Source organism: Protopterus annectens, chromosome 8.part0, assembly GCF_019279795.1.
Source record: "Protopterus annectens isolate FY-2018-M chromosome 8.part0, PAN1.0, whole genome shotgun sequence".
In the NCBI taxonomy this organism is placed as follows: domain Eukaryota; kingdom Metazoa; phylum Chordata; order Ceratodontiformes; family Protopteridae; genus Protopterus; species Protopterus annectens.
The window spans coordinates 17493387-17510479 of record NC_056741.1 but is presented as its reverse complement, the minus strand read 5'-3'; the positions used below and the strand labels follow the sequence as shown (position 1 = coordinate 17510479).

Below are 17093 nucleotides of genomic sequence, written 5' to 3'. Positions count from 1 at the left end.
CCACAATAAACAGAACATGCTGGAGGGATAGATTCCTGTCCCAGAGACTTCCCATACTCTGGAACAGACTACCTATCTATGTCAAACAGAGCTCCTCATTAGCACTTTTCAAGAAAAATCTTGATGATTGGATGGGAAATGGGAAATTCACCTCGGGATCACTTCTGTGGCTCTGCTCGACATGCACAGGAAAATAATTTTCCTGAGTGGCGAAAGCCAGGGTACATTTTTTGGCTAGGCTTGTATGGGCCCTAGGGCCGATAGCCTAGTACCTACCTATGAACCTATGAATTCAGATTTTGTTTAATTAGTAATCAAAGTTTGTTAGATGAAGAAGTTGCACTTTACCAGCAAGAGTGGTGGCTACAAAAAGGAAACTAAAATAAATATTTATTTCTATCCATCTGGACCATTTTAAAGCTCATCCCATTGAAAACAATCAATCATCAAATTAAAAAGATTTAAAAAAATTGTGCTGTAGTTGTAGCTAGAAGTTCAGTAGAAACTGAAGAAGCTTGTGTGAACATTAACCTTTTAAAAGATGGGCATCACTTTCATTTGCTCTAAGTAGCTTGGCGAAATGGTTTAATAAAGTACATGAGGTAAATTGCAATTTGCATCAGAAGCTGTAAGGACACATTACAGTAAACCCTCAGTCAACCGGCACTCGTGGGGATTGGTAGATGCCAGATAACTCTAGTTTCTGGTTGCTTGAGAGTTACTATTAAAAACAGGCCTGACTAAAACTGTACCCTGTACTATTTGTTCTGTTTGAGTTGTTCTCAGGTTGGGGAGAGAGGGAATTTATTCCTGTCTTCCTTTTTAAAGCTCTAAAACTCTAAAAACGTAAGGTATGTTTTTGCGGGGGGAAAACAAAGTGCAACACATGGAAGTTGTACTGTATTTCTTCGACATTTTTTTGCCAGCTGCTTGACTTCTGGTTAACTGAACGTTGACTGTATTCCACTAACTACCTAATTTAAGTTGTCAGAGTGGTCCACAGGAGTGGGAATACAAGGTTTTACTTAACATGCTGCCCAGAATTTGAAATCTTGAAAGTGAAAAACTGAGGGGAAATTCCTGTTCTAAGGGGCAGCTTTGAAGAGGTCCTTTTTGATGTGCAAGCTGAATTCCATCATAAATTCCACAGCATTTCCTTATGATCTAATCTGAGATTCTTTTAACTAGAACTGTATTGTACCTTATTTTTCACTTGCTTTGAAAAAGTATTTTTGTGGGCCCATTCTAAACATTTTTTTCTGAAACCTTGATGAAATGCTCCAGAGAAATTGCATCTTAATTTGTAACACCTGCAGAAACTCTCTCTGTGGAATGACACATGCACACACTTTGTAGAGCCGTTTGGTATGATAATTGGCAGAAGACAAAGGCGCACTTTCCAGTTCATTTCTTATTTTTCCTAACAATTGAATACTTGGAGGAACAGATGGAAAGGTGAACGAGGTTACAGTTTTTGTTGCAGATGTGATTGTCCTTGGATTTAGTGTTTTGCAGCTTAGCAGCAGTCATGCATCTGCACAAAGGCAGTGTTAAATCATTAGATGCTGCTGCAGAATAAGAAGCGAATGTTGATGCTGCAAAATCATTTGAGTGACATTTGTGTAGAGAAGATAAATGCACAGAGTGAATCCCTAGAATTGGATGAACTTCTGGGAAAGGTTACCCAACAGAACAAGATAGTACATCCAGATATAAAAAGTCAAGACACGCACACACAAATTTGGCTTTCTTAATCCAGTTTTGCATTTGAAAACTGAGTACATACGCTTCTTTCTGATTTTAAATTTTGTTTATAACTGTGAAATGTGGAAGAATGCAATAGGGTTCATGTGTGTGTGTGTGTGTGTGTGTGTGTGTGTGTGTGTGTGTGTGTGTGTGTGTGTAAAAGGGGGGGGGGGCATACTGATCCACTGATAACACTGGTGCCCACAGTTCATGTGATATCTTTTTTTTCTTGACCAACATATTTATTTACTTTAAACAGACCGTAGTCACATTATAAAGACAAAGGAATAAAAGCAGATAAAACAAAAATAATGATACAGAATCATACCTCTTAACTGTCAAGATTTTTGCAGAATGTCCAGAGTTTTGCCTCAGATTTTATTTTTTTTTTTCATCATAAAATTTGTGGTTTTATGACAAATTACTGAGGATTGAAGTCACTAAATAATGGCAGGAATTTGAGTTTTGGACTTCAAATCCTTCAGAAAAAAAGAACACAGCTTCCATCCATCCTGGTCCTGCCATTGTAATACCCAACATAATTACAATGCCGTCTCCATTCTAGCTACCCACTTGGGCTAGCCTTCCTAGTTAACTCAAGGTCTCGAGCAAAGTTTGTTTCTCCTCAGAATTCAGTTCTCCCCTCTTTTGTCTTTCATTCAACCTGCGCTGTTTAAAACTCTTGCCCCTTCCAACATTTCTCAGTTTATTTACTGCTGATGGACTGTTTTTTTTTTTTTTTTTTTTTTAATCCATGCTTATACAGAAACTTCCTGCAAACTTGCTACTCTGCTTAAACAGAAATATGTTGCAAACTTGTTACTCTCTTTATTGTACTTTTTTGGTCTCACTTTTTATTCTCACTGTTAATTTTTGCATAATTGAGTTGTAACTTGAACTACTGATATTATGAACTTCTTATATCTTTTGTATATTGACACTGTTGTCTTAAATTGTATTTTCTTGGTGTGATTCTGGAGATTTTCTCCTTGGGTCTCCACTGAAAATGGACCTCTGGTCAGACGTTCTAACCCGGTTAACAAATGTCAAATAAATAAAAAAATAAATAAAATGTATGCTAACATAAAACCTTTAATTCTGACAACTTTCTATGTTTATAAGAGCAATGTTTAAAATCTGTCCCTATTTTTGGCCCTTCGCCCCCACCTCATTACTGTAGGCTTTGACCAGGTTTCTTGCAACAAGAGGTTAAGAGCTGTGATAACAGATGTTTGCAAAGAAAAACGGTCAGGGTATGGTACTTAAACGATAGATAACCATTAAAGTTTTGAAGCAAGAAAAAGGTTTAGAAGAGCAAGTGTGTAAAGAAAATAGAAAGGAGGACAGATTTAATCACAAGGTGCTGCCAATTTGAAAAGAGCAGAGAGGGATAACCAGTCACAACATACGCGTGAGAAGCTGTTGGAAACCTCCGTGGCAAACACTAGAGATCTGCAGAGGTATTGGAAAAGTCTTTGTGGGAGATAAAGTAGGAAGTCACAGACAAGAATGTGTATGTGTTGAGGAGAGGGCTATAATTCCACAAGGCCCATTAGAGCTGGACAAGATGTCAGACGCTGCTTCTTTGCTGACTCAAACGAGAAGTGGGTTGGGAGGCTACAGCTGTGATTTGAGAATAGTTTTTCATCTTTTTTGTGGGTGAGGATAACAATGTAAGTGAAGGTTTTGCATTTGGGTGGTGGAGAACAGTATTGGTGAGGGCTTTGCATGTGAATGTTGCCATTTAGGAGCGAGAAATTGAATACATCTGCCTAATCAGAGTGCAGTGATGGAGTAAGTCATGGAGTCAGGACATTTCTGAGGCAGGAACAGTATCCCAGATGCAGGAGTTTGTAGATAAGTGCTGGTCCTTAAAGAAAGTGAACTGCTTGTGAAATGAAGTCAGCGCTGTGATGTAGAGTGATGAAGCTTAGACTGAAGCCTAGGGGGTCCCTTTCAAATGATAGAAAACTCATTTGATGGAAAATCATTTGGCTGAAACCAAAACATAAAAAGCTCAAAACACTGAAAACTCATTTTGACTGAAACTCAAAACACTGAAAATGCTATATGCCCTTTTCCCCACGGTAGTGCGATCCTGGAGTTAGTATATATAGTTAGGGGGGTGTAGCCCCTCACATACTTCCTACATTTTAAACCCTACACAGGGATACTTATAACTACAATGAATAACTGTTTGGAGAAAACAATATTTACATAAACTATGTGGGGGGCTATGTCCCCCACACCCCCCCTAACTATATATACTAACTCCAAGATCACACTACCGGTGGGAAAAGGGCATGTAGCATTTTCAGTGTTTTGAGTTTCAGTCAAATGAGTTTTCGGTGTTTTGAGCTTTCTATCTTATGATGTCAGTGAAATGAGTTTCTATCAAATGAGCTTTCTGTCATTTGATAGGGACCTAGCCTAGGTGATCTAAGGTAGATAAGCAGTTTTGGGTGTCCGAGGCACTAGCAAGGGAGGATGGGCATGTCTGTTCTAGGGGAGCACTGTGTCGAACACACCATATTATAAATCCTGGCAGAGGCTGGGGACACATGGTGTGTTGACTACATGAGGCAGGGTCTCAGGCTGTGGTCACATATGTGGCTATAATGCCACACAGCCCATTGTATGCCAGCTTTGAGTTGGGATGAGAGCATCAAGGGTGGGGAAGTAGTTTAAAAGGAAGAAAGCTCCTTGTTCGCAGTACAGTGCTGACTCCTCAGTCTCCTCGCTGGTTTTTATTCGCACAAAAGAGGCTAAGGCAGGTCTGGTAGAAATGATGGACGAGGAAAGGAGTGGACATGGGAGTAGCTGATGGTCAGTTGCAGGGAGGGAAAACAACAAGAAAAAAATTTGGTAGCGAATTGGGACATGGCTTTGAGGAAGATGATGCTATGATGTTTGTAAGCATATATACTGTACTGAGCATTATCTGAACCCTCAAAGTATTAAGTGTCTGCTTATAGTGAAAGAGTGAGTATATTTGAAGATGAGTATATGGACTCCCTTCTCTGGTCTTAGTGTGTCCCCATTTGAGAGGAGTGGGATTGGCCAGTAGTAAGCGCTGAGCATTCAGAAGATTCTCATGTAAATACTGATGTAATGCAAGGAGATGGGTAATGATACATTGACTGATTTCTAGATATTTGAATGACCGTTTCAGGGTTTTAATTTGAAAGGGCAATAATTCTTCAGGACAAAGACCAGTACCCTCATAGTTGATGTATCAGATAACATGCCTTGACCTTGGATGTGGTGCTAATGGCATTTTTAGATTTGTCCACTGAGGTGTGGACCATGTTCTGCCAAGTGTTATATAGACTCCTGAGTTCCAAAACCTGGAGGGAAAAAAAGGGGCCTGGGGCATTACTCGAGGAATACACCTGTGACATGAAAAAGGATGAGAGAATGCGCCAGCATTTGCCACAGCTGTGGCCTAGCATAGCTTTCCAAGTAATAGGATAACCACGTAACTGACAAGGAGGATCTAGACAGTGGTGTTTAAGTTAACTGAGGAGTGGATAAAAAGCCAAACCAGAAGCTTTGGTTAAGTTAAGCTTGCCCTTTGGCTAAGTGGGGTAAAGTCCTAACTGAGACCCAGTTGACCAAGAATCACTTAGGATCCCAGACCGCAGAGCTGACGATGTGGAAGTGAGTTTTTGTGTCAGTTTCACCCATCCTGATTGGGGGGGGGGGTGCAGCCTGATGCCTGTCTTGATGCAAGTGTGTATCAAGTAGCAGAAAGAGGCAAGAAATGCATACCCATCAAGATTCGCAGCTGTACAGTTGCCATAATCATGTCATCCAGGGACGCGTTCATTTGTTATAGGAGTGACATTTTATGTTTCCACAAGTATGTAACCCTGATAGCTGTCTAGACAAAGCTTCCCCACAAGTATCTCTCATGTGTTGTGGAACAAAATGGGCTTGTCAAATTGAAGGATGGCTGATGGTTGGTAGGCAGTGTAGAGAAAATTGACTTGAGAAATAAATGTTTTGCTGCTGTTCTCTGTGATAGCTGCTGCCAAGGACACCCTGGGCTATGCATTCATAAATACTATCAACAAGAGTGAATAGGGCTTGGAATGTACTATGGCCGTTATTGAAATCAATTTGAGGTTCATGTAAAAGATCTTTTGGAGTTAAGGAACTCTAAACTGAGCAGAGACGATGTTTCCAGTAATTTGCTGAGCATAGGGACTGGGGAGGGGAAATGTAAATTCTCCACAGAAGCAGCTGATAGCAGATTTGGTTATAAAGATAGTCAGCTTTTGTAAGGGGAAGGTGCCAGAGATGAGAGCTAGCTTTCTAATAGATGTGTGTGAGGAAGATGGACAAGTAGGTATTGCAGGCCTTCTGAAACTTGGGGTAGAGAGCATCAGACCCATGTTGCCAGAACAAGGGGAATATCCAGAGTAATGTATTGGTGATTTTCAGGTGAATTAGAAATGAACAGTAGATGTAAGTGGGTTGAGAGAGATAATGAAGGAGTTATGTTTAGTGGATGGTGAGGAAGGTCTGTAGATGGAGGCTAGCTGGTTGGGACAAACAAGTGCATTTAATGTTAGTTGCTCTGAAATAGGAGCACTCAGTTTAAATGCTTATTAAGATGCATGTTTGTTTCTACTCGTCACTTTAATTTTCTGCCAGACGTTTCTGAGGGCCATAAGCTCCATTTGTTTAAGAAAATTAGCTTCGCTATGTGAATCATCCCATTGTCTGGTGCAGAAGTTCATTCCACATTTTATACTGACTCTTCAGCATGGAGTAGATCTCAGGGGACAGTCTGGGTGCAGACTTGTAAAATTCCTCTTGAGAAAGGGATACTACAGGGTCTTGGATTGGAAGTAAATATGTTTAGAAGGAATTTGAGGGTAAGGTCACATTTTATTTTGAAAGTGGAGGAAAGTGGTCTAGTCCATATTGGACAGAAATGCTAAAAGAGACATACCTTCCCTCTTTAACAGGCTTTCAAAAGGTGACTAAGTAATTGCACTGATTTTGATGCATTACTGACAAAGTAGCAACAGTGTGAACTGGTCACTTAAGAGCTGAGCCTTTGGTGAGGGTTGGGATAATATGGAAGACTTGTTAGAAGGAAGCCAGTCGCGGGTAGACTGATAGCAAGTTTTTGATTTGGGCCATAATTTGTGTGGTAGCCATGAACTCTGCCATTAAGTTTTCAGGCAGATGGGCACAAGCTCATCTGTCTCTGTCATTCGCTTTCATGGTTATGCGTTATCCAGATGTCTAAGCATCGAATATTTTTCCCCCTCTCGGTCACACTGGAATTTTTGTAAATGTCTCCTAAGCTAGTGGGACAAAATCATTATATTTTCTTCTCCCTTTTTTGACACGTGTATGTTCAACCACATAAGTCACAGATAAAGAAGGAATGCCTGTTGAAGGGCTATAAAGTCTGAACGTTCAAGTAAGCTCGGATGTAGGACTTAATTCTGGCCTAGTAAGTAGTATTACATTAAATGCGAGTTTAGAAAATAGATGATAAGCAGATGGTTGAACATTCACAGGCTGCAGTCTGTGGAGCTCAGACAATAAAGGTAAATATTCTGTGGAAAAGCAGAAAGTAGGAGGAAGTAAGGCTTGTAAACTGAAGATGTTCTTCGTGTTTCACTGTTGCAGTCATTACATTTGGGTAATCCTGCTGGCAGGTTGCCCTCAGTCGGCCCGAATTCCAAAGTCTTGGGTCCTGCATCGTGAAATTTAGTCAAACCAGAAGTGAGATGGATGTGTATCCCCAACAAAAAAGTGAATTATTTGTAAGAATTTCAAGTATCTGAAGTGAGAACCAGTGGAAATTCAGAGAGAAATCATTTTATAGTTTTGAGCTCATAAGTGAGATGGCTTGAGGGTCTGGAAGCAAAAGCCGTGCTTCTTTTTAGTTGAAGTTCTATAACTTTGGAGGTGATGTGAAATTAAAAAGCTGAGAAGAGTCCTGAGAATGTTACATCGGTGTTAAACTCTTCCTCAGTTCATTGTAAATGCTGCATGTTAGAGTGTATCTTGGAAAAGTGTAGTGGTACTAATAGAAGTTCAAATCGAATCTTTCCCTAGACATGACAAAAAGGTTGAAAAAGGGTCTTTTTTGGCCCATTTGAACTAACCCAGTAAACATGTGTCAGTAAATAAGACAATCATTTTCAGACAGAAAGAGATGAGAATAAAACCTTACTTTTCCCCTTATGGAGCCTTTTCCATGGTGCCCTTTTTATGTGAGAGACTTTGAGATTTTGCCATCAAGTCCTCCAGCATCCTGGGGTCTGTCAGAGGGGGGGGGGGGGTGAGATGGGATGATGGGTATGAACAGCTTCAGTATATGGATGTTCTTTGCAATTCCAAGGACCTATCTGTGCCAGATTATGATTATAGCAGCTGAAGTGAAGTTCGAGCACCGTTAGCACTTTTTTAATCCTTGTGGTGAATTCTGGGCTGCTGCTGTAGTTTCCTTTGTGGACTTTGCTGGAGAGCTGGAGTCGAGCAAGAGAGAGTGTCCCACTGCTTGTTACGGCGGTTTCAGTGTCTGAAGTAGCTTTTTCTTCTGGAATAGTGAGAAGGTTTGGAAGATGGACAAGGACGTACTTGTCCTTGATAAGAAGATTCATCATCTTACCTTTCCAAAGAACCTGATTGATGCCATAAGAAAGATTATTTGATGGTACTTTGACCCTGAAGGTGAAATCCAAGGTATTTTTTTATGAAAAGAGGAGAACTTAATATAGGTGTCTGTAATGAAATAGGCACAGCTAACATCTGTCTTGGCTGCAGCATATTCTACCGCAGAGGTATAGTGTGAGATTTGGTATTCAAACATATGAAATAAGATATGCATTATGAGCATCATATGTCAGCATTTTTTAATTAGACATTGTAGAAAAATTTGCTAGCAGCACGCACATGCATTTCAATTCTTGATATGTCTGAATATCTCTAGTTGGCTTTTTAGGACATCTAGAGCTAGGGGATGGAATTTCTGTAATCTGATTAGCTGATGTGCTTGAATTTTTTTCCCTTAAGTGACCTAACATTTCATGTGGACATTCTGGTTTTGTAGCCATCTCAACAAATGCCTCTTGACCACTTCTTTGGCTGTCAGTGCTTCATCACTTTTTAGAAAGCATCATGGACAAAGCCTCTGTCTTCATCATAGTGACACACATTCATCATGAAGACCTGACTCCTGATTCTTGTAATCAGTTTGATGTCTGCATTTTGAGTAATGCATGACCTTCACTTCCTGCATTTGTTTAAGACACTTCTCACCATTGCTACTTCCTGCAGATCAAAAAGAGGCATAGTATGTTTAAATGTAATTATGGTTTTCGGGTGTCAGCAATGTCCAAGATGCTAGGGGTCCTTCCTTTCCTCTGAGTGATTTGAACATACAGTAGAATATTCTTGTATTCATAGCAGACCTGCATGCGAATCTACTTAACCATCAGTGTTAATATTTTACATGTCATTCATTAGTAGTTTGCACTTTCCTCTTGACATGATCATTGAACTGCATTTAGATGGAACCGGATATAACCTGCAGAAATGTAATTGTATTTAAACTGCATGCTTATATACTGTGGCCCACTATCTGATGCTTCCATATTAATGGCGTCCTGGAGGTTTTGTACTGGGTCCATATTTGTTTTATTTCATGAAGTATCAAACTATGCTGTCACTGCATTGGTCAAACATGTGTTTGTAATGTCAGATTCAGTATTTCTCATAACTTTGAATAATAGCACCGATTGAATACCCACTTATATGCTTCAGTCTTGCTCCTTGATCCCTGAATCAAGTAAGACGACCACTTCTCTTATGTTATTGTTGATGATCATCATTACATACATCAGTTTTGAATTTGTTGCTGTGTTTCTACAGGCTATCCTGGGCAAAATAATACATTGTGGCAACTTTAACACTTGAAAGTATTTATTTATTTATTTATATACTCGCCTACATTTGTTGATTAAGTAGATGAGCTTGTGTAAGGCCCTTTTCAGTCATGATCCGGGTGAAAAGGTAGTCATGAAGGAGTGGTTTTTTTTTCCCATAGGTGATTTTTGTACCCTCTGTTGACCACCAGGCTTCTCCTCAATCAGACAGTGTCTGTTCATTCTTCTGTTTCAGGTATTCCAACTTGAGATAAGTTGAGAGCTGTCCTGGGGGAGGGAGTTTGGCATTCAGACAGCCGTATGGGTGCTTTATGCTCTCGCGCACATCTGGTCAAAGAGAACATTTGCATCATCATCACAAAGATTGCCTGTGCCCCCTCTGTCTGTGTTTGCATGCTTTTTCAAATGTTTATAGAAGGGCTACCATCACTGGCTTAGACAGCCATGCCCACATCTTCCCTGCATGGGCTCCCTGCATCATATCGAGCCTCTAGTGTCCAGGGGAGGTTCTGTCATCAGTGTGAGCTGGTAAGGAACCATCATCCTTCTCCTTCGATAAACACACCCATCCTTTCTGCTTGAACTGTTAGTTGTAAGAGCCACTGCAGTAGAACCTCTGTAAGTTGACCACCCAAGAGACTGTAACATACTGGTCAACGTAAGGAACTAGGCCTACTGTACTGATATGTACATGTACTTTATTTTATTGTAAAATCATACATAATCTAAACACAGTAAAATCATACGTTTACTGTTTTTTCATGGTTTAATCATTCTTTCTGAAAAAAAGTCAGTCTTGGTCTGTTTCTTATTCTTATTACAAAGGTAAGTGGAGAAAGCACTCTCAATGCTGGTTACACCACTCGGCAGGCACACCTGGGCATTTTCCAATAGCAAATGACTTCAGCTGCATTATCAGATCCCTGACGTCCTCTTCTTTTGCGGTCTCTGCATTTTCGGTGTCATCCTCGCTTGCTTTTTCCACTTCACTTCATCAGCTGCTTCATGCACTTTTACACTGGTCTGTACTTCAGTCAATATCGCTTGGAAAATTGCTTCTGGGTCAGGTTCATTACAGGTTGCCACCTCATCATCCATTGCAACAAAACCTTCAAAGTATACGCCTTCAAATTCTGCCATGGGAGATGGACTGTCTGATGGGGCCAAAACATCATGCTCTTGGGTTGTGACAAATCCAACTTTCTTGAAACACTTCTGTGCTGTTTCTGGCTGAACTTTATTCCAAGCAGAACTGATCCAGAGGACAGCATCCAGAGCGTTAACTGACGCAGCAGATGAAGTTGCTTCCACAGGCGGACCACAGGTTTTGTGTTTTAATAATGACCCACTGCAGGAGTTGGGTTTGATAGTGCATTTTAAATGTTTTGACGATGCTGTGGTCAAGAGGTTGGATTTTTGAGAGCTTGTTTGGAGGCAGAAATTTGTGTCACATTTGTGAGATGATTCATTTGTGGGTGGCCAGGACAGTTGTTTACTGTCAGTAGAATAGACAGTTTCTTCTTCATTTCTCAGTCGATACCCCCCTTACCCTCTCCTGAAATAGGGCTCCAGTCATCCATGGGCATTTGTTTGATCTCCAAGTGATGGGGAGGTCAGTCACCAAGGGCTTTAGTTTCTCTCCGGTTGAGATAGTGCAAAGTAGGACTGTGAAACATTCTATGGGAAGTTTTCCGCTCTTACATTTGTCACCCTTCATGACAAGGCTCCTGTCAGGCATCGTCTTGAAAAAGAACCTGCACTTGTCAGCGTTAAAGATGTTGTCATCTTTGAAGCCTCTGACGAAGTCCGGGAACTTTTTGATGAACTGTTCCACAACTTCTACTGGAACTTCAATGGATTCACCACAGACTTTCTGGGAGATCTCGTGTCGCAGTTTAAATTTCTCGAGTCAACCACTTGATGCTTGGAAATCTGCCACCACGGATTCCAATGTGAATTTTTTAGCAACTTCTTGGATCATCGGCTCTGAGATTTGGGGATTAACTGCCCTCATTTGTTTAAACCAGCTTAATGTGGTTTTATTGACTTCATTGAGGGAAGTTTTACTCCTTTTCTGCTGTATGTCTCCGCTTTCCTTATCATATCTGTCCAAGTACTCCCGTTTAGATTTTTGGATGTTGCTAACTCTGGTCTTGCTAACACCAAAATGTTCTGCCATCTTTCTTTGGCTGCTGCTTTCTAGAAAATGTGGAAGATCGACTTTTTCCTTTAATGTCAGCTCTTTGAGTTCTTTCCTTTGTGTTAGCGTGCCTCAATTAACTGTTACATTTGTCAGTAATTGGAGGATGTACCTACAATTCAGACCAATCCTTCATGTTGAAAAAATCTTAATCAGCACATGATAAACAATAGGACGTTAGGCCTAATCAAACACGTTTTAATAATAAAACATGAAAAAAAGAGGTTATACTAAAGAAAAAATAATACAACTAAGAGGCAAAGCCCACACCTTCTCCCCCATGGTGTAGAGTGGACTCAACTGATCAAGTTATAGAGGGTAAATTAATATTGTGTAACTGGTCAAGATACAACTTTACAGGGGTGGTCAATATAGAGAGGTCATTCTTCCACTGAATACATGTAGTACATGTCCGGTCTATGAAAATTAGCTTAAGGAAGTGGTCAGTGTAGGGAGCTTGTCAACTGTGGACGTTCTGCTGTATTTGAATTTGGATTTTGTGGACCGAGATCAGGGTTTTATCCCTATATGCCACTATAAGCAAGCTATGAGGCAAAGATAGCCTCCCAGGTGAAAGATAACCATAAGTATTTTTTTTTTATTTATTATTATTATGTTAGTAACCTCAGGGGAAATGCTCAGCAATGTGCCGAGGTAATCATAAATGGCTGCACTGATACCCATCCTGAAACTGTATCAAACCTGCTGGTTGACCATTTCAGTTCAAACTTCTTCCCCCCCATCACCTCCTACCAGACCCAAAGAAATAGCTGCAGCTATCCCCTACTGGTCATTAGGAGAGAACATGTCCTTACTGCTCTCGATAATGCCAAGGACACAGCCTTCATGGGTCCCAACAACATTTGAGGATGCTTCTTAAATAGGTAAAAACAGAATTTATCAGGGCCACTAAAACCTTTTTTAACCTCAGCCTCCAGATGGACTTTGTCTCAGAGGAATGGGGGACTGCAACAGCCTTCCCTCTGCACAAGGAGAGCCCATCAACTGACCCAGGGAACTACAGACCCATAAGTTTGACCAGTCTTCTCTGCAAGGCCATGGAGAGAATTTTCATGGACCTGATCAGTAATGACATAAGATATGTCCAAACACTGGACCAGACCCATTTTGACTTTGTCAAAGTGAGGTCTTGCCCGCTCAGTCTGGTGGACTTCTTCGAGAAAGTCACCAGGGGCATGGATAAGGGTAAAACGGTACACACTGCTTATCTAGTCCTGGCCAAAGCTTTCAACACAATCCCCCACTCAGGGGTCATAGATGAGCTTACTGAGTTAGATATAAACCTCTATGTTGTCAGATGGATAGTCAGCTGGCTCATTGACAGGGCACATATTGTTCGGATAGGTAAATCCGCTTCCAATAAGAAACCTGTTACTAGCAGTGTCCCAAAGGGCTCAGTGTTGGGACTCTTCTGTTTGGTATATTCTCTCTGAAGTGAAAGATGATGTTGTGGGCCTCTGGCTCAGCAGTTTTGCCAGCAACTGTAAGCTGGGAATAGTCACTGAATCCCCAAACTATGTTGACTTCCTACAAACAGGCTTAAAAATGATAGACGTGGTGCCAAAACCATGGTCTGGGACTAAATGCTAAAAAATGTATAATCATACCCTTCAGTAAGTCAGTTATCCCTGCAAATTATAATATTGATAACACATCCCTGAAAGTAGACCCAGTGGTGAGGGACCTATGAACACAGATAGGTGGTAACCTAAACTTTGACCACCAGGTAGCTACAGTAGTGAGGAAATCCTTCTGTTTGGCTCACGTTATAAGTAAAGGCATGGCATCAAGATCAAAGGAAGTCATGATGCCACAGTACTTGGCCCCATCAGGCTTATAAGTCCCTATCTCTTTACTCTGTTTCATTTCATTTTTTAAGAGGGAACTTGTGCCTAACCTACAGGGCATTCTTTGATGTAGCCCTAATGAAAAATGTTACATATTCGCAAGAAAAACTGTACAGTTGTCATATCCTGGTTGTTATTGGCTAGGCTTGTAAAGACTTGTGTGCCGTTAGCCTGTTAATCACCTGTGAACCTATAGAGTAGGCTCCATATAAGTACAGGTATTACAGGGCATGCATTATTACAGTACTGCTGCCTTACGCTCATATTAGGTATAAACATTGAAGGTTCTGTTTCACATTATTTGGAAAGGTAGAGCTGGTAAAAACTTGTAAGTGGTACATAAAAGATATTTACATTTTTTTGTGGGAAAAAAACAGTGTGGGAAGGTTGAACAGACATATTTCTTTGCTTTCTTATGATTAAAATCTTTTCTCTTATTTGTGCATATGTATGTATGATTTTATTGTTATTTATATAAAAGTACACTCAAGTGTTTTGGATTAGAGCTTTGAGATCTTTTGCCAGCATCAGGTCAGATTGATGAGGCTCTTGGTTTAATGCATCTTCCAAAGGATGGCATTATAGGAGTGCAGCATCCCCTTATGCTACACTATGGTGCCAGTCTTGGAGTATGAATCCAAGTGTGTGGTCTGGTAATAGAACCCACAACATTCTGATCTTGCCAGAAACAACCAATGAGTAAAAGCCGCAGTAGATGTAGTAAGCTTGGAAGTAGAGCCAGAGCCAAGCATTTGGAGGTCTTGGGTATAGGTTCTATACTGTTATCTTTTTGCTGTTCATGACGGAAGGCACTTAAGACAGTCCCTGTACTTCTGGGATAAGCACTGGACTTGGATTGAAGTCTTGTCTCTCGTGTGGAGAGTCACCAATTTTAAATAGTTGCAGTAACATTCATTTTTTTTTGTGCTGCACTCCCAGGTAATAAATGCAGTACCCTGATGACCATGGATCATGATGTGGTAGCCACAGTAGCATTTGTTGGCATGCTGTGCTTCTTGGATATCAAATAGAGGAATTTTTCAGTGTGTGCGCTTGTGGGAAATCTGAACTATATGAGAAGCATAAAAGAATAGGAACCAATTGGGTGTGCATGTCTTCTTTCCATGGGAACAGTTTTAAATTCATAGACTCTTAAAGTGCAAGTCCTGGAAGAAGTCTAAAAGCATGAAAAATAGAGACTTAGTTTGTCCAAAATAGCTGTACCTCAGACTATTCTCTCTTCTCTGATGTATGAAACTTGACTTTCGCTGTTGTCCTTCAGTTTTGCTGTTACTTTTTCATAGCTACATGTATTGGAATTGCAATTGGGAGCCCATGGGGATAACTTTCATGGACCAAGCGGGGCATACTCTGGAACTGTAATAAGAGCCATTCAAGAGAGCACAAGAAGGAGATACTTGGCCATTGTACAGAGGGCCCCATGAAGTGCTGTCAGTTAAAGTTTTGTGAAATAGCTTGCCTGATGCTGCAGAAGGAGAGAGGACCTGCCTTTAATGTGGGTTATTGTTATTGCTCTGAAGTTGCTATACTTTTGGAGATTTAATTTTTTGTTTAGAATCAAAAGTGGCTAGCACAGATTCCCAGGAATTTCTGTAATAAGCATGTCATCATGAGGAAAATATCTCAGCTGTTCTGCATAGTCTGATGTGGCAGGGATGAAAGTTTTCAGAAAAAAGCATATTGCAGAAGCAAACCTCCAGCTTTACTTTGGGAACCCCTCATTATGTAACCGAAACAAAGGTAGACAGTATAGACATATCAGGTGTTTCATCTGAGAGATTGTATGTATTTACTTTCGTTTGCATGTTTTTTTTTTTCTAATTATACTTCATTTTTTCCTTTGTGTTGCGTTTCCCATGACAGGTAGAAGAAAATGAATGGGTTGTAGATTATGCCCTGAAGAAAAGAAATGTAAAATTGGTACCAACAGGACTGGACTTTGGAAAGGAAGGTTTTACTAGGTGAGTTAGAACAAGAAAACATGCAATCTTACTGTTGTCTTTTCATCATCCTTCCTGGACTGCGTTTAAAATTCCATTCGGAAAGGTATACCATAAAAACTTACAACTTGAATCTGTCCAGTGTGTAAGTATGGTTAATTGTTTCTATTTTGTATGTTTTTTGCAAGTAATTTGATTTGTGTGTTCCCTACCATCCACCCCAGATCATTCGGAGACTCCTGTTTCAGTTCCAAATTAGTAAACAAGGGGACGTTTTCTTGTCTTTTTGGCATATATTGGTGTAGCGTTGCCTTTTAAGTAGCACTTACTACATACTTAGTTCGCGTTCTTTTGGTGTTTTTGATGCAGTATTGTTTGAATGACACACACTAGGTACTGTCTTGATGGCCTGTTGGGGGATCCCTATTGAAAATACAAGACCCGTAATTGTGAGTCGCATAGCTATGAAAATGAAAGTGAAAGTAGTAAACTGTAGCGAATCTGTAAACTCCCTGTAATGACTTTAAAGGTCTTTTGGTGGTGGGGCTTCATCACTCTACACCCTTGGCTCTGGGAGGGGCTGTATCCGTACAACATTGTTATGTGACATGCTGTCCCCAAGAGCACTGTCCCTCAGATTAAGGGGAATCCTCTGAGGTACTGTAAATGTAGACTTGTATTCCCGTTTCTCCAGATGTAGTCTTGCATTTCCAAGGTCACAATTATGGTCATGACAGATTCTGCAGAACCCCTTTTGGCAGACATGGGTGAAGCATCATGTTTTAAATGTCATGTACTGGGGACTGCCTGCCCTCTGCATATGTCTTTGATGTAAAATCTCAGAATCTTACCCCAGGAAATCATGACTTCATGTCAGAACTGGACTGCACTTGAGGTGTGGTATATGTGTAGGATGCCAAAGACATACTTGTTACCAAGACAGATTGATAGTGGGCTCACCCATTGCCTTGTGATGGATGGAGTATATTTCAGAATACAACAGTGGGTACATTGATGGATCAGTGTGTGCAGTGGTCTTCATTGTATCCTATCCAGCTCCTTGCGGGCAAATGGAATGTAGTGTCAGGATTGTAGTTGGTACGTTTTACTTTACTTTAAACCTTTCTAGCTTAAAGGTTGGACTAAAAACATTTTAACTGCTTGTGTCTTACTATCCATATCCATATAACAAAGCTTCTGTTTTCTCAGTTGTTCGATTATCTTTTGTTTAGTCTCTTCCCACATATCCTTAGCTGCCACACTAAAATCATCTTTCATCCATACTTCTAAATCATTTTATCATGTCCCCATAAATATGGGTATTCCTGAACCAGTTCATGTGTGGGTACATAATTTACCACTATTGCCTTTGTTTCAACTTCATTAATTTTGTATCCTGGAA

The 17093-nt window shown here is 40.4% G+C and overlaps 1 protein-coding gene across 1 annotated transcript in view; it reads left to right on the top strand.

Moving 5' to 3' along the window:
* NOP2 (NOP2 nucleolar protein) overlaps window positions 1-17093 on the top strand; it is a 776755-nt gene that overhangs the window by 716006 nt on the left and 43656 nt on the right. The window contains exon 15 of the mRNA XM_044079578.1: window positions 15615-15712. Within this exon, the coding sequence (XP_043935513.1) occupies window positions 15615-15712 (98 nt within the window). The remainder of the gene's footprint in view (window positions 1-15614; window positions 15713-17093) is intronic.